At 31.0% G+C, this 24,100-nt stretch overlaps 1 protein-coding gene across 1 annotated transcript in view; it reads right to left on the reverse strand.

Annotated features, from left to right (window-relative positions):
- The window catches only part of LOC145315227 (uncharacterized), a 141,305-nt gene that overhangs the window by 10,159 nt on the left and 107,046 nt on the right, over positions 1-24,100 (reverse strand). The window contains exons 23-30 of the mRNA XM_080155265.1: positions 22,140-22,198; positions 19,980-20,052; positions 16,746-16,845; positions 16,372-16,414; positions 6,531-7,464; positions 6,177-6,236; positions 2,756-2,927; positions 1,482-1,608 (exon numbers count right to left, since the gene is read on the reverse strand). Of these exons, the coding sequence (XP_080011391.1) occupies positions 1,482-1,608; positions 2,756-2,927; positions 6,177-6,236; positions 6,531-7,464; positions 16,372-16,414; positions 16,746-16,845; positions 19,980-20,052; positions 22,140-22,198 (1,568 nt within the window). The remainder of the gene's footprint in view (positions 1-1,481; positions 1,609-2,755; positions 2,928-6,176; positions 6,237-6,530; positions 7,465-16,371; positions 16,415-16,745; positions 16,846-19,979; positions 20,053-22,139; positions 22,199-24,100) is intronic.

The following is a 24,100-nucleotide window of genomic DNA, read 5'->3' on the forward strand; positions in this document are numbered from 1 at the left end:
CTCCTACAGCATGAACGAACTGACCAATAAAAGAATTTCATGTTAGCATGCTAAATTGACAAAAAATTTCCCCTGTCATAATATCCACATATATTCTACTTTCCTTGTTATAATTATCATTGAATTTTAACAATTTATTCCAGATCCAATTGACTCATTAGCTGACAGCTTGTATTAGGTACTTTTTAAAGAAATTTCCAAATGTGTTTAGCCCCCTGTATTTTTGTGTGAGTGTTTTTAAGCTGTGCAAAACTAGTAAAGTGACAAAAGCTATTACAATCTAACTGGTTCTTCAGACAAACAGACACTAATGATAACAATAAACATATATCGATTGATCTTGCAAAGGTTTAAGTTTTTTTGTGATAAAGAATTTTAAGAAATAGCTTTGATGATAATTTGACAGGGAAAAATAGTGCAATGCTATATCTCTACAAAGAGAAAAAAATTATCGAAAAAATAAAATATAAAACATTTCGTTAGTACATATAAGACTCACCAGTCGGAACAGTTAAAGCAATGCTTTGCCCCTATTGGTTGAATTAAGGAAAAGATGCTACTTCTTATTGGCTAACAATTGATTTGTAGTGGCCAATTAAAATGTATAAAATGCCCCCATTGGTTGAATTTAGAACAAACAGCTACTTCTAATTGGCTAAGAATTGATGTGTAGTTGCCAATTAATATGTGATAAATTTTATCATGTATCTTTTCCTTTAATATTTTGTTCATTAATGTACTTGACTTTATGTAAATAATAACTTCGTTATATAACTAAAGGTAAAAATATTCGACTTGTTTGCAATCAAGAAAAATCAAGATCTTCAGTACATAAGGCAATCAACTATTTACTTAAAAGGAAACTTCTTCATTTAGACTTATTTGGTTTGGTCTGATGGTATTATCTTAGCTTTTTAAAGTTTTAATATTACTGATAGTTCTTTTATATTAAAATCTAGTTAATTGTTCACTTTGTTTAGAAATAAAAAGACAGCCATTTGTACTTCGAAATTTAGGATTCTATAAATTATCTTTCATTTTCCAATCCTTTATTTAAACTTAAAAAGTATCTAAGAAATTATTTGTACCTAATATAAAAGTATGGAGTTTCCCAACAAAGAATCCACTAAGCACCCAATCAAGCCAATAAAAAACTCTCAAGGTTTTTATATGATATTGAGTATGTTTATTTTTGTCTATACTATTCAATGCTATACAAACCACAGATAAAATATGCCTCACATACATAGACATTAATATTATTTTGACAAAAGGAACTGTCATACTTAAGTTAACAATTAAGTTAATAATTTTTGGTTTATAATAGCCATCTAAATAAAATTTCAAATGGAATGATTTATGAATTTCCTATAGAAATTAGAATATTGTAGTTATCTTTCAGAAAATTAAACGATAAATAGCATGTTTAGCTTTTGTAAGTTTAAAGTGTGTGGTATTCACTTATCTTCACTTGATCCTACCTATAATAAGTCCTGTGAACGGAGAAGTTCAATTGATCCCCCAAGCTGTGAGAACAGTGCAGCTTCTCCGGACAGTGAGTGTACATCATCTCTGTTCTAGGATAGGGGCTCCTTCGCCCTCGACCACCTAAAATGAAATAGGTTTCATTCTAAATCATAAAGTAGTGGAATTCAGAGATCCATCATACAGAGAAAAGGCAATTGACGGTTAATCGTTCCTGATAGAACTAGCGGCTACGGCCCTAGAAGCCTCTAGGGGCACTTAGGAGGGAGAAAAGTCGACCTCATCCCATTTTAAATTTGAGTTTCAAAAGAGTAAAAACATTGTTTCTCAAAATATAATGATTTAGATGATTTATTTTATGAAACATAACATAATTTTGTTTACTTTATCTTTTAAACCTAAAATGAAAAGTAAAAGGTCGCCTTCCCCACCCCCTCTCTCTCTTCAGGGGCATAGTGCTAGTAGATAAAATTAAAGTAGCATTGCGATTGTAATTCATTAATATTTATAAAACTGCTGGACCGATTGGTCTACTATTTTCTCGGAAGATTTATATTGTTTCGTTTAGTTTTATGTCACAAAGCTTTAATGAACTATTGTTGTCTGTATGGCTGAGGCTATGCTGAACCGACGAAATTTTGTATCTCGTTGAATATACCCAATGGTCCTGTATTCGTTTTAAACTGTTTATAATTATTTCTCAAATCCCCCCCCCCCAAAAAAAAAAAAAGATAGAAAGGGGGGAATCCCTCTTCATCTATATGGTGAGGGTTAAGACAAAGCCATTAGTAAATTATTCAGTTGCTTTGCTGTTTTAACTAAAGAAAAGACGAGTATTGAACGAGGAGTATTCCTGTGAGGCAATAAATATTCCTTGTAAAGGTGGCGCCATTAAATTGAATGTTTCTTAATTCCCACGCGGATTTACAAAATTGTTTTTGTGCAAGTGGGGTAGATAAATTTGTTTTACTAAATAACTTTACATTTTAATGTATTTTTTTGTCTTTTCTATCCATTGTTAATTTTATTTTATTTTTTCTTTTATTAAATTTTCTATTGTTTTAAATTTTTCCTATAATCATTAGAGATCAAATTTACCCAGGAACAAGGTATAACCAACAAGCGAAATAAATCTAAATAATAGTTGGATGAAAATGTCGTTTTCACGACGAAGCGTTGCCCCCCAAAATCAGCTAAAATTAAAAAAAATAATTTTTCGAATTATGTACATAATTAAATTGTTGGTTTGTTGGTTACAGCTGCAATTTACCTAAGCTATTAGTATAATTATGTTGGCTATCTTGTTCTATACTGTTCAGTTGTCCCTCACAGCTACAAATACTCGTTGTATCCCCACACCACCGGCTTCCTGGAGGGGGCGGGGGGCTACACGTCCATCCCCGCAATCCGTTCCATCCCTCTCCATCTTGATCAGGTTCGTTCTAAACATGAAAAAATTATATCTTACCAGAATCATATATTTATTGTCTGGTTATTATCAGTTGATCATAATAATGAGAAAAATTTAGGATTAATTCTATGATTTTTCTTTTATTTTTCGTGGCTAATTTCTTAAAAACCTATTACATATCGTGTCTCAGAAAGAGGGGTTTGAAACATTTTCTGTTAAAACCTTTTGCACCAGTTTTGAACGAAACCAGTTTTGGTTCATGTATTTTCTGTAATTGCGTAATTTGTGTATGTTAGACTTTAGCATGACATTTAACAAATCTATTAAAATACAATCATTATTACTTACATTGCATTGTTGAAATGTATATTTCTGTGAAGGGTTCTTAAAAATAGTTTTGAGGCTGACATTATTATGATTTTAAAGCCCTAATCATAATGAAATTTCAAATTAAATAGCTAACTGAGGAAAATTTAACTTAAAAATGTAAAAAGAATTCAAATAACATTGGATTTATATGACGACGTTTTATGTCGACAAAATGGCATTAAAAATTGACATAATTTCCAATATCCTGCTTTTGGAAACAATAGGTTTATGTAATTAGTGCTATAATAAGTTGTTATAGCTGACGTTATTAAATTGTCATTATGTTAACATATTAGTGTAGTTTATTGTGCATTGACAACACTTAAGTTTGACAGGGTTACAAATCTGTAATGTGTATATTAGAGCTAGAAATTGTCTGTACTTCTGGCGCTTTCACAAAAATTAACTCATTTTTCAAGATTACAAATTTCATTTCCTGTCTATCAAAGGAGGATAGAGTTTTTTTTATACAGTAAAGTAGTTGGAGGTGTGAGGTATTTTATCAAGAGATCTCAGAATTAACTGAAGGCAGAAATTCTTAATTGCCAGATTTTGTAACTGTGTAATTAATTAAAATTTCTGTTTAAAATTTCATATTTAAAAAAAAGTATACATAATGACATACTATAAAAGTATTCAATTGAGAGGAGGTGGGTTTTAGAAAAACCCTCCAAAAGCTTGGTGTCCCCAAGCAAACTTTTAAACCTGTCTTTTTTTTATTTATTTTACCAATAAAGCATGAAAATCTCATTTGTTTTTTGGAATGAAACCCCTAGAGGACGAAGCCCAATCTGTACCACTTTTGACGTCATATTCTCCATCTCTTTTTGGGGGGTTTTCTTTCCCACTTCTCCTCTCATCTCCCTCATTTTATAACGTCACAGGAATTAAAAGTGGTGCAAAAGTGGTACAGATTGGACTTCGTCCCCTAGACGCTAGGGACAATGCAACTATGTATTTTAAATGGCTATTCAGTTTATTTTACATGTTATGACCCTGTAAACGGTCTATTTTTTGTATGGAAGCATGTCCCTACGAATGGCATTAACTTATTCTTACTCATCCTTTTCTTAATCTATAGAGACAAAGAAAATTTTTATGTTAAAACCATTTTATTTTTAGATGCTTTAAAACAAGAATATTAAACATTTTTTTTACATTGAATTTACAAGCGATTACTCCTCTGGAGGTGCATAAATGAGGCGAATTCAACACTCAATTTTGAATTTTATTTTTATTGAGAAAAATGCGGGGGGGAGGGTCTAAGTTCGATTATTCTTGGTAGGTTTGAGGTACACGTCCCCAAATATAATCAAAAACTTTCCCTGGACTATCACTAAAAAAGAGAACCATGTCAGTTAGCGAGGTTTTGGATACATACACACACACATCCTGTTCGCATGCCTTGTTTTCAAATTGGAAAACACCCCTGTTATCTTTACTCTTTACAAATATCTATGCATGCATTAGGTATAAAAAATAAAACTAGGTACCTGTTAGTTAGGTTAAAATAATCTTTTTCAAACAATTCTTTTTCAGGCTAAATGGTAATTTTTTGGTTTGTCCGTTAAGATCTTTAAAACTAATAAACCAATTTAGTTCTTCATTTTGGAAAGGATGGTTTAATGCTACAGTCTCTTTTTTTCACCTCCCTACCTTTTGAAAACAGAACCCTAGATGCTAGAGGAGCAGACTAGATGTAGAGCAACAAAATCTTTTAATAATATTTGTTTATCTAAGGCGAGAAAATGTAGAGAAAATGTTTGTAGAAAGAGTTGTAAAACTTTATTTTATGGTCTATATAACATAAATACTGAATACCATTACTATCCCAGTTGGACTTCATGCAGTGTGTTGACATACATACGATCCAACAAAAACTTGTATATGATACTTCGATTGAAAAATCAGTAATGGCTGACGTCAATGGAAGGTGATTTGTCTACTAATTAAGCATTACCGCTCCAAATAATATCAGCTATACTGTGATATTATGTTAATTTCATGAAACTGTAGTCATATTACAACAGAATTAGAGTTCTACAGGCTATAAACAATAAAAGAGACAATATGAATCTTGTAAAATATTTGACAATTTCCTTATTATTCTATTTCAACCACGACTAGTGTGTAAAATATATACAGACAAACAAATAACGAGGACGCTGCCAAGTCGAAATAAACAGACATACACAGTTTTTCTTGAGAATTTAAAAAGGCTTTTTAAGACACAGGTTCCAATCTAGCATAATTTACCCCTAAAAGAAACAAAGCTTATAATATTCTGCATTGAGAATCCATAAGGTCCAAAGCTTAGCGAGGTCTTTTGGCAAAAAAGCTTATAGGAGAACAGAAAGTCGGACAAACATCCTACTTCTTTTACAGTTTTAGGAACGTGTTACGTAAGCCAAATTTTCAAAAAATATATTTGTTACTTTAATCTAAGAGTACAATTTAAAACATTTCTCAGTGGAATAGGTTACTAAATTAGAAATGGGAATTATAGAAAAAGGAAATATATTTATGGACTGAAAGGTTAAAGACAAAAATAAAAACATTTTGAAAAAAAAGAGAGACTTACAATAAAAGATAAAAGTACAAAAGTTTTCAACAATTATACCAGAGTAATTGTTCTCTATGAAAATATGAAAACTACTTGGATTAATATGCTACGTTACTTGTATGTCATGAGTTATATCTTTGGGTGGCTGTATAAAAACTACTTAATTTTATAGGGAAAACTGGAATTGGGAAAGTTAAGAGAATGGGAAAGTAAGTATACTGGGAATTACACTTACCAACTGTTTATTACAGACATACAGAATAATTTGCATACAGACACAAACACTTATAGCAAAGCTACTCAAAATAATCTTTAGTAATATTCCAAGGCCCAAAACTTTTTAGTTACCTCTGTATGTTGGCAACTTGAACTATAGTATGAATTGGTTTGGTCCCCAATGTCAATGTCCTTAAATATAAAACGTCTTAATAAAAATGTATTTTGATACAACTTTAAACAAAAAAATTGTCATTAACAAATATGTTTTTCTAAATTGTTTTTATTGACCGGCAGACTTTGTCAAAATATTTTCCTTTTTTATTTTTTACCATACCAAATATGTATAGAAATATTTCAGAAATACGTACATATATTTTTAGACTTGACTATAGAGAAGCTTTTCATGGTGACTAATCGTCATAGGAATTTAAAAACTTTAAAAAGAATCATCATGTTAGTCGAATCGAATATGAGATATTTTACCTGCGAAGAATGTTTGTCACAATAATTAGAATTCTCATTGTCTCTGTCACCACAATGATTGGTTTCAACTATGTCAACTTGATCATCATCATCACCATGATCACCCTCCACCTCTGTTTCAGCATAGTTTGTGTGAGAAATAGAGTCTAGAGAATACCGTTTACAAGTATGCTTCCGTTTTTCACAGCCGTTGGCGTCTCTAGACGATCTGCTACACTTTCCACCACCGCCGGCACCCGTTGTACCAGTACCACCGTTATTTACCGCCGACGATCTATGGCAATGTTTGCTCGGCTTAATGTGGCAACAAACTGTCGCTGATTTTCGCCGCCGGCCTATGTTCTGTTTATCAGATGTTGTACTCTTGCCGCCACGGCGGCAGCTTGGCAACGTTGTATGGGAGTTTGTAACAACGGTGGTTGTTAACGGTGGCGGTGGTTTAATATAACTTGTCTTTTCACTTGATATTGTTTCAACTGCATGGTTATGATTTTCATGTTTATTATTGTCATGTATGGTTGCATTATTTGTACCACCGTTTGCTATTACTGTGTTGCTTTTAACAGGTATGGCTGATAAAGCAGTTGTCTGTGGCGGCGATATCGGCGCAGCTAGTATAACACCGCCATTTAGGGGGTTTGTAATTGGCGGTGCCGGCGATATTGAGGAAGCTGTATTGGAGGAAGGGGGCGCGTCTATTGACACTGGCGGGGAGGCGGTGGAAGTGGCGGCCTGACCGCTATTGACACTTTTGCCGCTCTGGCTTCTTTCACCACTCTGCCCGCTTTGGCCGCTCTGTCCGCTCTGGCCGCTCTGTCCGCTCTGCCCGCTTTGACCGCTCTGTCCGCTCTGGCCACTTTGACCGCTCTCCCCGACCTCGCTATTCACACTTTCAGAGGCCTTTTCTTGTGAGCTTAACTCAGGGGCTATGATTCTGAAAACAAATATAATGATAGATGTTTAACGCATCGTATTATAGACAGCTTTCCGATGATAATAATACGATACATTATAAGAGAACCGGTTCTAATCCACCGGATATAAACCAGTTTTGACGCCATACTGAGAAAAATTTCATTTTTCTTCCTTCCCATATTTTTGGTTACTAGCGACAAAATTTATACTACTAAATTGTTAAAATATCCAGGTAATTGTCAACATTTTATGAAATTTTGTTTGACTTTACCTATGTATCAAAAATAGTCTGCGCTTAGTTATGTGTCATTTTAGACAATTACCAATAAAAAGTAGATTAAAAATTCAAGAACTAGGGAAAGTCTTTAATTTTCCTCATAAAATCAATAATATCCAAATGACATATCTAAAAAAGAAATATCATTTATCAATATTTTGCATTTCCTACATTTTCTGCTTCTTAGAAATATTTTTAATCTGCATTTTCATAAATATTTGATTTTTAATATTTGTTTCTTACATTTTTCATTTTAATTTGGAATTCATATTTATTACAAACAATTTTAACATAATTCAAAAAAATTATGTATAACTAGCGGCTACGCCTCTAGAAGCCTCTAGAGGCATTTAAGGTGGGAAAGGGAAAAGTCCCCCCTCCCCAATTTGAGGGGTGAGGTTGTTTTTTTATTGGTAGGGTGAAAATATCCTCCCACAAAATAATAAAAGCCTTCCCTTAACCGCAACAAAACTGTAAAAATTCTTTTTTTTCTCAAAAAAAGTCCTAATTTAATAGCCTAAAACCTGTTTAAAGGTAGTCTGACCGTCATAGTTGTTTTCTTTCAACGATAGGAAATTTTATTTTGATTTCTATAACTGAAAAAAAATTTGGAAATCGGACTATAAACACCAAAGATATGCAGAAAAATGTGAAAAATACAAAAATAGCCTAAAACCTGCTAAAAAGCGGTCCGACCGCCATTGATGTTTTATAGTTAATTGTGCTCCTTACTAAGAGGAATGTTGTCAAAAATTCAGCATTCTATCTTTTATAGGAGCTGATTAAATCCCATTTCCCCCATAGCGTTACGGACTTACTGACGGACTGACTGACGGACAGACAAAGTGAATTATAGAGTAGCTTCGCTACTAAAAACTAGAAAGAGAATTTATTTTACATATAAGAGAATTTATGTAAAAAAATAAATAGTTGAATTTGTAACTTTTGTAAGCACCTGTAAAATTTCCCAAGAAAAAAAATATAACTTATCTAACATGAATAGTTTGATATATAGAAATACTCACACACATCATGTCCATAAAAATATAACAAATAACCCAAAAAAGAGCAGAAAAAAACACATAGATTTTATCAGCAATTTATAAAAAAAAGTAATTTATAACTAGAGTTTATTCCAAACATGACAAATTACGATTTTTAGGTAACCCCTTGGAATCAGTTTGGAAGATAATTGTCCAGGAGACTCGAAACTGATAACCCTGAATTCATACTTTCTTTGACACGACTTTATCTGGAAGTACATAATAAGAGTTGCGCAATTTTTGAGCCAAGGCATTCACCCTACCCTTACTATTAATGTCACGTATCTGACATATCAACTGAAGGTACAACTTATAACATTAATACACGGTTTAGGTTGAGATTCAAACCAATTACCTTCCCAACGACGAACGTAGATTTGTATAACATCATACGGAAATTTTGATTCTCATTGTATGATTTTTATATACAGTTGTCCGGGGATAGAAAATTATATAGAAACAAAGTCCCAGTCAAAGAATATTACCATGGCATAGAAAGTGATGTCAACACACATACATACACACACACACAAACACACACACAAACACACATACATACATACATACTCACAAACACACACACATACAAACACACAAATGCTTTGTGAACAGAAGAAGAAAAATTTCATTTAATATTTTTTTCCACTTGAGATTTTGACAGAATAAAAAGTGATTTCATATTTTAGAATTGTTGAATTTCACATGGGTCAGCATTCTCAGAAAACTATCTCTTATATATCCACTTTTTGTTAATGGGTGACAAAAACCCAACTAACCAATATATCCATAAAAAACAACAACCATTTCAGTTAATAATCTAACTAAATCTAATGAAATATGAAGATTCTTTTTTTGAAAAAAATTCCAATGGGGGTGAGATGCAATCTTCATGCAGAATAAAGGATTATTTTTTTTTTGGGAACCTTATTCAATATTCATATCTTTATTTTTGTCTCAATATTTTTAGTGTCAGTGTAGATACTTCATTAACTACTAGTGAATACGCCCCTGAAGGCCTCTAGGGACACGTAAAATTGTTTCTTTTCAATCTATGCTTAAATCAGCTATTTACCAAAAATATTTTTTTCATCACTAGATTGTGTTAGTTATGTTTTTAGCTGATTGCCAAAAATATCAGCAGGGCGGCGTTTTTTTTTATCAATTTTTGGTGATTTCTCTGGAATCCTTCTCTCAAAATAGCTATGAACCTTCACAGGACCTATGCGAAGCTAAACTGTAAAGGAGCATCAGCGGTTAGCGAGATCCTTCGGTACAAACAGACAAAAAGACATCTGTTTACTTTATTATGATGTTGTTTGTGCGTTAAAGTTATTCTTTAACTTGCATGTTTTTTTATTATTTTATTATTTTCTTTTTAAATAGTTTATGCATTGTTAAAAACTATTCTCTATTCTAATTTTAAGATTGTCGTTATTTAATATCATAAGAACAATGTTTATCTTAATACTTTTTCGCTTTATGTACTCTCTTTTTCAATTATATGTACTCTAAATCTCTAAAAATCTTCATTTTTTCTTACATGACATTTTTACTTTCATTTAAACCTTTTCCTAACTTGTAGAAACAGAGGTAAAGAATCTCAAAAAGATGAGCATCATGTTTTTTAAATAAAGGAGAATGTTTATATGTCCGTTTGTACATAAAGATCTCGGTAAACACTGGTCATTTTTGTTTCTACTTTTCAAACATGCTTGTTGTAACTACAGGACAGGCAGTTACATATTTAATTTGACAAAAGTTGAAGAGGGGTCATCTACTTCAAAAGAAAACGGGAGGGCTCTTTATTACACTTGTCCCCAAAGTTTTATAATAACGTTTTCTTTTTCGATGTCTTAACCACTTTGGACCTTTTATTAGATTTTGAATTGTATCATCATTGTACATCAATTTCTTGACCATTGTCTTATCCCTTAAGATTTCTGATATAATTAGCAACTCCTACCTCACAATTTTTCTACAAAACCAAACAAAAGACAAAAAAAATAATCTGCCAAAAAAAGAAATTGATAAAAGAATTTGAATTGTATTAAAAAGCTTTGAGAAAACTTAATTCCAATTCATGCACACGCGCCCATATGAAATAGAAATAATTTTAGCAGTGTCAGCATTTTTAAAACCACGCTCACGGAAAAATTGAATGCCAGGACACGTATTAGGAAAATTCAATTCCTAATTTATAATAAAAGTAACAGGGTGTTTGAGCATCTTGGATATTGCTAACCGCTGGACCGATATAGTTAACCTTTACAAAGAAGATTCACTCTGGTCCAGGTAAGGTTTATAATTGTTTTGGATTAGGGTACCTATATATTCAAAGAGAAATATTTTCCTCGCCCAAACAAATTCTTTCTTTTATTGATCCAAATATTGACAAAATATATAATTTTAATTTATTTTATTCAATTTTTTAAAAGAATTTTTATTTTCAAATATTTCCTTATCTTCAGAATGAGAACGCGTGGTTTTTCCAGCTTTTCATACCTTTTCAACTTTAATTAGATTCAGGGGAAAAAATGAGTTAAACCAAGATAGAAGCAGAGAGGGCTCTTCTTTTTCTTTTATTTATTAATAGCGGATACGCCCGTAGATGCCTCTAGGGGAATGTAAAATGTTTTTTTTTTCAATCTGTGTTAAGATCTGCTCTTTACCAACAAATATATTTTCGGCCTCTAGATATGATTATTTATATATTTTTTTGCGATTTCTCTTGATACTCTCCCCCAAAATAGCTATACACCCTACCAGGACCTACACTGTAAAGGAGAACCATATCAGTTCGGCGGGTTTCGAGATCCTTCGGTACAGACAGAGATCCTGTTATTTCTAAATTAGTATTAGCTTGTTATAAATTTTAAAAAAAACTTCTTATTCATTGCTATATCACAAAGGCTCTATTTTCTTATAAAAGCGAGAAGTTTGTAAACATTTTACTCAAGGCACTAAATCGTTACAATTTTCATGAGAAATACGCATTTTATAAGGCATACAAAACGCTCTAATTTTCGTTCTATTTAACGTAATTTTGTATTTTTTTTTGCTGGTTATTTCATTTTACATATACTTTATCATTTTATCAAAAAAAATTTATCTTTTTTTTATCAATTTTTGGAGAAATTAATGCTTAAACTAAGGGTATCTTTAAACGCAAAATTGACGCACTTAGAATTAATAATGCGTATTGAGTACAAAGGGGGGATAATTTCAAGACATGCATGTTCCAAAGATATCTTTTTTTCCATAAAATTTTAATGTTTAGTCCACCGAAGATTACCCTGAAAATCATATATCAATTTAGGAAGATAATTTTTGTAGAATAGTTACTGAATTTACAACTTTATGTACTCTAAAAGTATAGTTAAGATCAAAGGCGTGCAAAAGGTTGGTATAGGGGTTGTTTACACCACCCTTGTAAAATTAAGGGGGATGGATACACCTCCCTAGGTGTCCACCCATGTCCACCCTCTAGACAAGAGCCTACACCCTCAGATACACCCCTCTATAAATTCCAAGGGGTATAAAGGAAATAAATTTACACCCCTTAAAATAAAGAGGGGTTGGGGGTGTTTAAGGAGGGTATATTTAAGCAAGTCACTGATTCAGATAATTCTATGCTATCTATTTTTAGGTAAATTAATTACCAGACTTTACTAAAAAAATCTTGCAATATTCTGTACAACTGTACTGTACAACTTTTAATTAGTAAATTGAGACATGAGGAAACTCTCATACATATGTAGGGGGGGGGGGGGGAGTTAATGTAACCATCCCATAATCAATTAATCCAAATTTTGTTATGAAAATTGGCATGTGTATTGTGTAATCCTTAGTAGGTCTGTTTTTCAAAATTTAACAAAAAGTTAAGCTTAAGGGGGGGGGGGGGGTTAAGGCAACCATCATGTTATCAATGCACAAATGGCACCTAGAATTCGAATTTCATTACAAAACTTGGCATGAGTAATCCTTGGTAGATTTTTTCCCAAAATGGAACAAAAATTTGGAAAAGTAATGGCTAAGGGCTGTTTGCTCAGCTGTTTAGCCATTTTTCAGCAATAATTACGTAGGAATCATCCATTAGGGATAGGTTTTAAGGGGTGTTGAGCTGAAAAATACTACCAAAAATAGTGGCAGCTGGGTAATGGCTTATAAGGATATAAAAAATTTAATATTTCCATGGAATTAAACTTTTCTTAATTAACATTATAACTTTATGTCATGGACAAGGACATATTACTAAAAACACTTTTTTAATTTCTAGATTTCGCTGAAAACTGCCAAAAATGGCTGAGAACAGCTGTCAACAGCCAAAAGTATATATTGTAGATTAAATCATCCCACCATGAAAAAATTTTGAAAAAATTTTTGCCCCCAGTAAAAATGTGGTAGATTTGAGCAAAAAAATGACCCATGCTAAATATTTTTTTCTGTGATGCAATAATTGTGACCTCACGAGCACTTCAAAGTTTTTGAAATCTGCAAAAAGAATGTTTTTTTAGTTCTTTTGTGTGATCTCAATTTTAAAGATTTTTACAAAATTTCAATTCTAGTATGTCAATATAAACCTGAAATTTACCAAAAAAATGGAGCAGTCTCAATAATAACATATGAAGGTGTAGCAAGAAATCTGCAAAGTCAAATTCCATTTTTGCAGTTTTTCTTACCTAACTTAAAAAAAAAAATTTAATTTTGTTTTTCTTTTAGATGCAGTAACTACTGGACCAGGTAGTTTAAAAATTTTAGCTCAATATATATCAATTTTGCCCACCTTCCAGCACCAAACCCCCCTTTATTGATAAGAAGACCATTAATTTTATTTTAATAATTTTTAAAATACCACAAAAAATTCATTTGGCAGCTTGCTAATGGCCACAGCTCAGCTGGGAGCGGCCAAGAGTAGAATGAGTAGATAGGGCTTGTGACGTGTCTCTAGGTAGGTTTTTAACAGTCTGTGTAACAGCCCCAGCTGCCAAATGGATGGACCCCCACTATTTATAGTAGTATTTTTGAGCTCAGTACCAATAAAAACCTACCCCTAGACATGTCACAAGCCCTATATACTCTTCATACTCTTAGCCACTCCCAGCCATTTTTAGCCAGTTCTAGCAGCTGGTACAAGAAATTTTAAAAATGGATATTTAAAGCAAAAATATGTATCAAAAAGTTGATTCCTATGCAATTAATGATAGTTTCGCCCTGAATATAGCCCAAAAACGGCTAAAGGACTGAGCCGCCAGCTGTTAGCCGTCACTTTTGCAACTTTTTGTTCCATTTTGGGAAAATAGATGTACCAAGGATTACTCATGCCAAGTTTTGTAACAAAATTCGAATTCTAAGTGCAATTTGTGCATTGATTACGAGATGGTTGCATTAAGCCCCCCCCCCCTCAAACTTGAGTTAATTCCTTTAATGATCTTGATAGATATATGTTTATAACTTTTAATATATTTTACAATAGTTTTTAAAGTTAATGTTGGGAGGGAGATATATCCCAATCCTCTTTTTATAAAAAAAATTTTAAAATGTAATAAATTTCTTATGTAAAGTAGGTTTGGTAAAATCTTAATAATATCACCCTTGATTTTAGTTAAAGGGGGCTGTTAAAAGTCATAAGTGGGGTGTCAAAAAATTTAGTTGTTAATAAATTAATGGAATATAACCTGATATTATAAATTTGAAACATATTTTTGATGTACAAAGAGAATAAAGGAACATGTATTACACTTTTCTTCATAGAAGAAATTGAATCATTTTTATTTGTTTTTTTTCAACACAAGGTTATTTGTGTATCTCTTGGTACAAGATACCACCATATTATTAGGTAAATCTAATTTTTTATAAATTAAGTGAATAAGTCTGTTAGACCAAGGGTAGAAACTCAGTAGATAGACAGACAGACGGGCAAGAATAATTATCAAAGTTTTACTAAAATAGACAATTAATTAGATAAAATCCAATAGAGAACCTGTGAATGATCAGACAGACAGAGGGACAGACAGACAGACAGAGGGACAGGTAAATAGTAACAGAGAGTCTTTGAGGCATTAACAAATTACAATTAGGCTATGCTAGATGATTCATTGAAATCCAAAATAGAGGCAGTTAGACAGATAGACACTGGTGGGACAGACAGACAAAATGACAGACAGGCAGAGGGACAGACAGACAAATGGGTATTGCCTAAAACAGTTTGGCTGCTATATGAATCATTAAAACCCACCGTAGAAAAGAAATTTACATTAGTTTCTTATTTCGATACTCAACGCCCCCCCCCTCCCCCACTCAAAGGGGTTTATTATTTCTTAATATCAATAAATAACTTTTCAGCTTAATAAAATTGAATGTACTTTTTATTTCATCAATTTATCTTAAATAGAACGAAAGTTATAATCATTTTATTTTCTACAAGATATATGCTTTGAGTAAAAATCAACATAATTGTCAGTAAAAACGTCATATTTATGCATATTTACACAGTAAATAAATTTTAAAATTGTATTTTACTGTAATGAATAACTCAAGGGGGTTGTATGAAATATCAAAAACCTAAAAAAAACCTAATTTGGTTAAATTAGTCCAAGTAATGATTGATTTAGTACAGTACGTACGAATAAGTTGTCAATTTCCTACCAGAGCCCTTGTGAAATAACATTAATATGTTTAGATATTTCTTAATTTCATAATGCTTTAAAATGTATTTTGCTTTTTTGAATATATCGAACATTTTTCGATTAATTTCCTTCTTCCTGCTTTGATATTCATCCAAATATAATTACAAACATGATGTATTATTTTTTACGTTTTTACAATGCATAAAAAAACGCTTTTGTTTCAGTAAGAATACTTTTTTTTGCCTTTTAAGATAGTTTAAGTTTTTTTTTCAATATTGCTTTGAAACCGATTAATATCTGCTGAATTAGAACCTGTTCTTAGCCATACTGATAAATTATGCATCGTATTACAAACAACTATCCTCGAATAATAAAATAAAAATCATAAAATTAATACTAGTTTTTAACCCCCGAAAGCTGTCTATAATGATAATGTCCTGGTTCTTTTCGTTTCATTATTTTCGTTTGTTTACTTTATATTTTTAATTTTTAATAAATTTTGATCTTTAAGAAAATTTTTATTTCTTATCTGATTGCTAATATTTTTTTGATTCAAGAAAATAATATACCCTGTGTATCTATAATGTACCCATCTATCTTGGATTATAACAATAATATTGTTTAGAAACAAAAGAACAAATATGTTAATCACTTACTCACGGATATGAATATGGATTGTAAAAAATAATGCAAATTAGCAGACAAAGATTTAGTAAGTTGATTATGAACGATTTTTATTTTACAAATGTTACTTGAAATTAAAATATTTTAACTTTCTGCTGCTATGTAAACCGCGGGACATTAATTGTACGTAAAAAGGAGTATTAAAATAACTTGATTAAAAGATTTCTAAAAAAGGCATGAAGAATTGGTTGTCCTTGATTTTTACATTTTTTATGTTAAAATGTTTAAGTACACTTAATTTGGTGTTTTATTCTGAGTAAATATCCATGTGATAAATGATAATGAATATAACTTACTTTTGATTATTTGTTGGCTCTCCACTCTTCTTTGCCTCAGAACCTATTGTAACAAAATAATAATTAGTTTTTTTTTATTCACATATAGGAATCTCGTGTGATTATTGATTAATACCAAACAATTTCAAGGTTATTATAGCTTTGTATGTTACTATACAAGTAGTTCAAGTAATCTAATATATTTTTGTTATTATAGATCAAGTTTAAAATTAGACATAATATCAGAAATGGAGTGGGTGTAACTTATAAGAAAGCAAGTTTTAATTAACAACAAGAAAAATAGATTAGATGTTTTGGTCAAAGAGAGGAAACTTATAGAGTAGCTTCGCTACTAAAAAAATAAACATTACCCCCATGCATATTATAATACTAACCTTGTTGTAGTAGGAGCTGATAATCATTACCCGCCTCCCTGCACATTGCCTGCAGCTCACTGGATTTCTCAACCTGCAGCTCCAGGTATTTATTTTTCACCTAAAAAAAAGATTTGGCGGTTTCCCTCATAGTGAACAGAATTCCTTTATCCTAATTTGAAATGAATTGAAAATATACGGGGGATGATGGTTTGTCGTGTGTTATTGTTTTCCTTTAGGGTTTGGCATGAAGACAAGATCTATTTTCAATGTAATAAAAAAGGGGGATGGGGGTGGGGGGCTCTGTGCTCGTCAAGCATAAAAAAATTACAAAAAAATATTTATTAGATGTTTTATTTCACAAGTTTAAATAAGACTTTCTCTTTACTGCCCTCTGAAGTAATTAGATGATAAGAATCTATTGTGATTCTTTACTAAATTAAGTTAGGTAAGGTTATATTCAGAGGTCCCGGCAAGTTTAGAGCCTAAAAGAGAGGTTACGTTGTTTTTGTAATTAGAGCTAGATGTGTAAAAACCAAAAATAATTATTTTTATTAATTAAAGTCTTATTTATATAATACTAGTACAAGATTAGAAAATGAAGAAAAATTCAAATAAAAATGTAAACTAAATTAAAATAACTACTGACTCCATAATCCTCATAGTACACACAAAATGTATGAAAGAACTAAGAAAAGATAATGATTTCCCAATGGTATATCTGTACTTTTTATACTAAAAGAAAATAATGTTCGTAACATATCAGAAAGTAATAAAATATGTGTTGATTGTATAATAAAACATTCTTTGGAAAATACATTATGTACATTTTATAATTGCAAAAACAGAAATAAATATTCTCAAAAACTTCACAAATTATAATCATTAGTAGTTTGATGAAAATAGTTTTTAAAGGAAAAACAGTAAAGTGTTATAAAGAAAAAAAGAATTAATTATTTCCCCTTTTAATTCTTTTCAATTTTTAATATGTGATTTAGATTTGGTTAAAGCCCAAAGTTTAATATAACAGCACTATTCTAAATTAGCTAATTCATAAGTAGTTTTTTTTAGCTTATAAGAGGTTAGTTTACGTTTAGGTTTCTTGAGTCAAGAAAGCACCAATTTTTGTCTTTTAGAATTCAACAAAGCGTTCGATAAGCATATTGACGTATTGTATACCTTAATTAAATGAATGTTTGTTAAAGAAATTTCTGAATGGTGCCATTAATAAAATAGTTTGTTTTTATAGGATCCTTAAAAATTAACCAGTTAAAACCAGAATCAGATGTATAATATTGATGCTTAGTATCAAAATTATAAAGATTTATTTACAGATGTCTAGATATCATTTTACTTCTCATTGACAAAACTTTGTCCCAATATTTGTACACTAAAAAAGACCAATGAATGTGATTTAAAAAACCTGTTGTTATAATTTTAGAAAAATAGTGTCAGGTAAAAAAACAAGAAACTATGATTATTTTTTCATACAGTAAATAGCAAACAATTTAGATTTTTTTGCATCTTTTAACAGGAAAAATTCCAAAATTTTTAAAATGTTCACTTTATTCATTAATAAAATTTTGGATAATTATTCATATGAACATTTAAAAGGACTCTCCACAGAAAAATCAACTTTAGATTTTTGAAAATCTAACCTGAAATTATTATTCTCTGTTCAATTTTAGGCATTTTTTGTTTTTGTGGCATCGCGATCGAAGCCCTTTGAAATTTTTTACCTCCTTTAAGTGAATCCTCCCGCCATTTAATTTGTGCTGCTTTAGTGATTTTTAGCTTCTATTTTTGCCGCCGTTGCCGCATTCATCGCCCTTCTCCGCCGCTACTCCGCTGTACGTCGCTTTTTAATACATGCTCCCCTCTCCCTTGTTCAGAAATTAAATGGAGGCTGGGGGTGTTGTGTATAGCTACGTACGCAATGTATAGCGGAGTAGCGGCGGAGAAGGGCGATGAATGCGGCAACTGCCGCAAAAGATGGTTATATTTGGCGGAGGCGAACACAAAATGGAGGCGGCAGGATTGTCCAGTCAAGGAAGAGGATAAATCGTAGAGCGGCCGGTTGCAATGGAGCAAATGTTCTTTAGCGGCGAACACATATTGAGTGGAGGAAAGTGTAGTATATATTGTTATAGCGGCAGTACAAATAGGCGGCGGACAAAATTTTCAAAGGGCTTCGATCGCGATGCCACAAAAACAAAAAATGCCTAAAATTGAACAGAGAATAATAGTTTCAGGTTAGATTTTCAAAAATCCAAAGTTGATTTTTTTGTGGAGAGTCCTTTTAAAAACTAGCATATGTTTGAATTATTCACAATTCCTAAAGTAAGCGCACTGATTGAAAAAGATGTGTACAACCTCTAATTTGATACATATCAACCCTAATTAGATCAATGTGAGTGTATATATCTCTAGTACATGATAAATCAAAATAATATTAGGACTGTTATATCTAAAATCTAAAACTAATTATCCTAGCCAATCCCCTATTTATTTCTAATTTTTTTTTTTTTTTGGGGGGGGGAGATTAATTTTTACTGTTGTTCATATATCCAATGAGAGGGAAGTCGGTCACTCCTCCCCCCCCCCCCCCATAACAGCGTCTAAAACCATCCAAGAACCAATAGAAAACTGTGAAATGATCGTTTAATCTGTTTATGAGATATTATTGGATTGAAAATTCCAAAATATTACAATGTTTGTAATTATATACTTTCTATTAAAATTATAAATTTCGAACTTTGTTCTGTCTTATCAAAATAAGATAACAAGTTCCAAAAAATAAATAAAAATAAAATAAATTGGCATCTTTCCAATATCTATTCTACAAAATAATATTTTTTAATAGTTATTTGTCTGTCTTTAATTCCATACAAGTCAATTAAAAGTAAAGCTTCAAAAATTTAATGATTATTTGGAAAGAGACCTAATAAAATATTAGTCAACTAGGATTGTTGTTATATGCTTCACGTTAGTTTAAAGTATATGAGAGTATTATGTTTATAGAAAAGATATGAAACGTACATAGTTGTGTAAAAAACATTAAATTATGTTCGGATTACGAAAGCTGTTGTAGAGTAGCTGCGCTACCAAAAACACCTATAAAAAATGACGTCGTACAATACAAATGAACAATTATAGGCCAGTATACATTATACCGTTGGTCAATATAAATGTATACTGGTCTATCATTAGTCATTTGATTTGTTTAACGCCATTGTCAATTAGTAATTTTTTTACCTTATTTGCTATTCTTATTTTATCCTCTAAATTCTGCATGGCAGAGTTAGCTTTGATTTTGTTATTTCCAGCCCTGAAAAAAATTCTATTGGGAGGATGTATTTCTTTCCAAGAAGAAGTACAGAGCAATAGGATGAGTATATCTGAACGAGTATCCAGGTGTATCCAGCATTTTGTACTTTTCAATTATTTTTCTTCCTAAACAGTGTAGGCTAGGTTAGGTTAATTAATGGTTGACATCGGCCCTGTAGTATATTAGAGACTTCCTTAAAGATCCTAGAAATTTTTAAAAACAAAATAAAAGTTGGTCATGAAATAGGTTTGAGTGGAAGCGCTTTTAAAAATCTTATGATAAATTCTAACAAACATTAATTTGTCTAGTGATGAAAAGGGGAAAAGTAAGGCAGACTTAAAAACAGAGATGGTTTTTAGAGTGGCTTCACTACTGAAAATGTATGGAGATAAACCTTATTATTGATAATATGACAAGCCATGATTAAATTATGAGCCCCTACTAGTATATAGTAATACCATTTATACTGCTACAAAATAACATCCTTAATCGATTACATGTATAGTTATATAAGTTTCTAGCATATATTTCTGGGAAGGGGACAATGTGTCTCAATAATCAGCCATGTGACGGCTTTTGTTAGAGGTTTTCTTTCCCATGTTTCCTATTTCATCCCTCATTTTTATGACTTCACATGAGATTTTTGAGACACTTTGTCCCCTTCCTAGTGATGCAACGTGCTTTTAGCTTAAGTCCATAGAGTACTATGTCTAATAATACTGTACATTTTTTGGAATCTTTTTCCTTATAGTTTCATATCTAAACACAAAAATAATGGCCTGCTAAAGGTAAATTAAACAACAAACGATAAATAAAAGAAGAAAAAAATAGCTGAGATATAAAAAAGGCCAGGACAATTAAAGACAGAAAGAAAGGGATGACTTGTAAAGTAGCTTTCAAATAGACATTTTCATGTAATGAACCGTATGATTCCACAATACAGGCAACAAAGATTCAAAGATCTTTAGCTTTAGACTAAAAACCTTACTACTTTATATTAAGGGATAATGCTATTATATATACAAATATAATTATTCATATGTATTATTTTTCCATTACTTTTAGACCTACTCTTCCTAGTTTTGTCATAGTAAAATCCAAAATTGTACTGCAATAATGTCGTACTTTAGTTGTAGTAAATATTAATTTTTTTTATTTAGCTATATGAGAGGTTGAAAGGGATGGGACATTAGATTGTACTATACACGGTCTCTCATTCATGGGCTTAAACATTTGTGGGAAGGTGAGAAGGGGGGGGGGGGAGTAAATTAATTAAATTTTACGACCTCAAAAAAATAATATTGTTCGTTTTTTAACTGCGCTGAGATTGAACAAAGTTAACCAACCCTTATATTGATTGTGAAAGTTTATGTAAAAACTATACACAGACCTTTAATCTTTATGAATAATAAATGCAACAACTATGTTATAATAACTTATTCATAAACAATATCTTATTAATGCTCAATATGTTTCTTAGGTTCCATTGGAATTCCACCCCACCAGAACTGACTACACTAAAGCGCACCTGCAGTTGTCTAATCACCAACCGATGCAACCAAAACTAACTATAATACACCTTAAATAAATTAAAGAAACCTGACCTAACCTACATAATGTTTTTCTTGGTTTCATGGTGCATTTAAGTATAAGAAGGAATTCTAAGTTCGACTTGTTCTTTATTAATGTTTAACACTCTTTTCGGCTTCTATTTCTTTTACTGTACTTTATAAATGTACTTTAATTAAAAAATCTTGATAAGTATGGCAACATTCATAAGTAGCAGAGCACTTAAATCATGGTTGGACAGACAGACAAAGTTAGTTATAGAGATATCCCCAGTGTCATAAATATGAAATTACAAAGTTGAAAATCACAAAAACTTTTTATATATGTATGGATCTTTTGTTGCATGACCAACTAACAGACAGACAAAATAAATTATATTGTTGATGCTCAATAATATAGAAAATCTTCACAAAAAAATCTGATGTATAGAAGACAATAAATTCACGGTTCCCACATAAAGATTCTTACAGATACGTTCAGAAATTAAAAAAATTTCTACAGCTAATTTACATCATTACCTTATATTTGGCTTTTCTTGGGCTGAAACCCCCAGCGGGTCCCTTCGTAACTCAATTATCTAAAAAAAATATAAAAAAATAGTTAGATAATCATAATTTCACCGAAATCATTAGTTTATATAATAAAAAATTAATATGATACAATCGTCAATACCTAATTATTTCCAAATTGCTAGATAAAAAAAAATTTAGATTTAACTATTAAAAGATGATTTCTGTTTGTTATTTGAGGAAATTTTATTTCTCGTTCACTGACCTTTCCCTGCAACCTTGTCAAGTTTCGACAGAAAATATTTTCATTCTTAGAAAATAAATAGTTATATAAAATTTTTGCTAATTGGTGTGATTATATTTTTTTTCGCGGATTAGTGCAAATATGATTTCCTAACATGTTCAAATATTTTTAATGATTACATAGAATTGTTATTATTTAACCGTTAGTTGTGTTTGCCTTGCTAATCTTTCTGCATGTTTTTTCGTCTCTTAATCAAAGTCAGATTGATGATTAATGACTGTATCTTAAATCTTTCATTTTTGCAAAGTATATCACTTTGTACTCTACCATTGTAAAACTCGCATACATGCACACAAACACAGTGACTGTGCCAATACTTACATTTTGTCCTATGAAATTATTTATATTTCGGAATAAAAGTTTACCGTTCCATTTTAAGCTTTTCAACCACTGCTCTTTGTTATAATTGTCAATGTCCTTGTTTGAATAAGTTTTGTAATGATGTATAATGATGTAAGTGTTCCTATAAGCTTTTAATATTAAAACTAATCGTAGAATCTATATTTCTTAAATTGACATTCCCAATGGTTGACAAAATTGACTGCCCATTTGTATTTATTTTATAAAAAAAGAAAAAAGCAATAGTTTTAGATTGGCAATAAAAAAGGATCTTGTGCCTTCCGGCTAAAAGGATTGACGAACAGTCAAAGTTCACAAACATATATTACGCTGGACTACAAGTAATCATTCAAAAAAGAAAAGAAAAAGAAATGCCAATAAATAAAGCAAGCGTTTAGCCAACATGATACGAAAAAAGTCTTACATATATTCCATTTGTATAACCTAATATGATTAATACTGAAATATTATAGTTTTTGCATTAATATGTTGTATATTATTCCAAATATCCTTTCAAAACAAGAAAGACAATATTCAGATTTTTTCAATTTATTATATCGTTCATTAACAATTTAGGGTAATTTATTCATAAATACATTATAATCTGCAATCATTACTTGATAGATAATGGGGGGCAGGGGGCTATGAACTATGTATTACTCTGCCCAAAGGGCGGGAACCCTGTCCAGACAAAAGAACAGAAAGCAATTTGCTAGCAGATGAAAAATGTCTCCGACACTTGGGGCAAGTAATTGTCTGGATTAAACAACTGTACTATACATTTTTGAGGCAAAGAACAGAAAAGCTTTGCTGAAAACTATGCATTTTCTTTCGTTTACATTATATAGGATCAAATAAATGCTGTATTTTTACATTCAACATAGTTTTCTTAAATTCTTTCAATTCATTAAATTGAGATGAGTTTATAAAGAATGTTTCTTTAACTAGTTTACAGAAGTAAATGTTTTGCTTAACGTTACAAAACTGCAGTTCCAATATTAAAGTGTATTTAGTTTAGTTTTGAATATAACAAAGCGTTTAACTAATCTAAAAAATAAAAGAAGTTGTATCAACTTTTTTTTTTATAGCTAGCCGGTTCTTTTAGTAAGTAGTAGATGTAAAATTTTTCATAGAATTCAGATATGCAATCGGTTTTTTTGTAGACCTCTTATTTTTTAAGTAATTTAAGTTTTTAAAAAAAATAATTAAATCGGTTTTAAGGTACTAAAACGCAACAAAATAAAAGAAGAAAATGGTCAGTAAGAACAAAAATAGTAAGATCTTTAATTTGACACCTTACTTTTAAAATTCTGTTGAGTAATTGTTG

This window comes from Acartia tonsa, chromosome 1, assembly GCF_053477335.1.
Source record: "Acartia tonsa isolate MP-2025a chromosome 1, ASM5347733v1, whole genome shotgun sequence".
NCBI classification, from domain to species: domain Eukaryota; kingdom Metazoa; phylum Arthropoda; class Copepoda; order Calanoida; family Acartiidae; genus Acartia; species Acartia tonsa.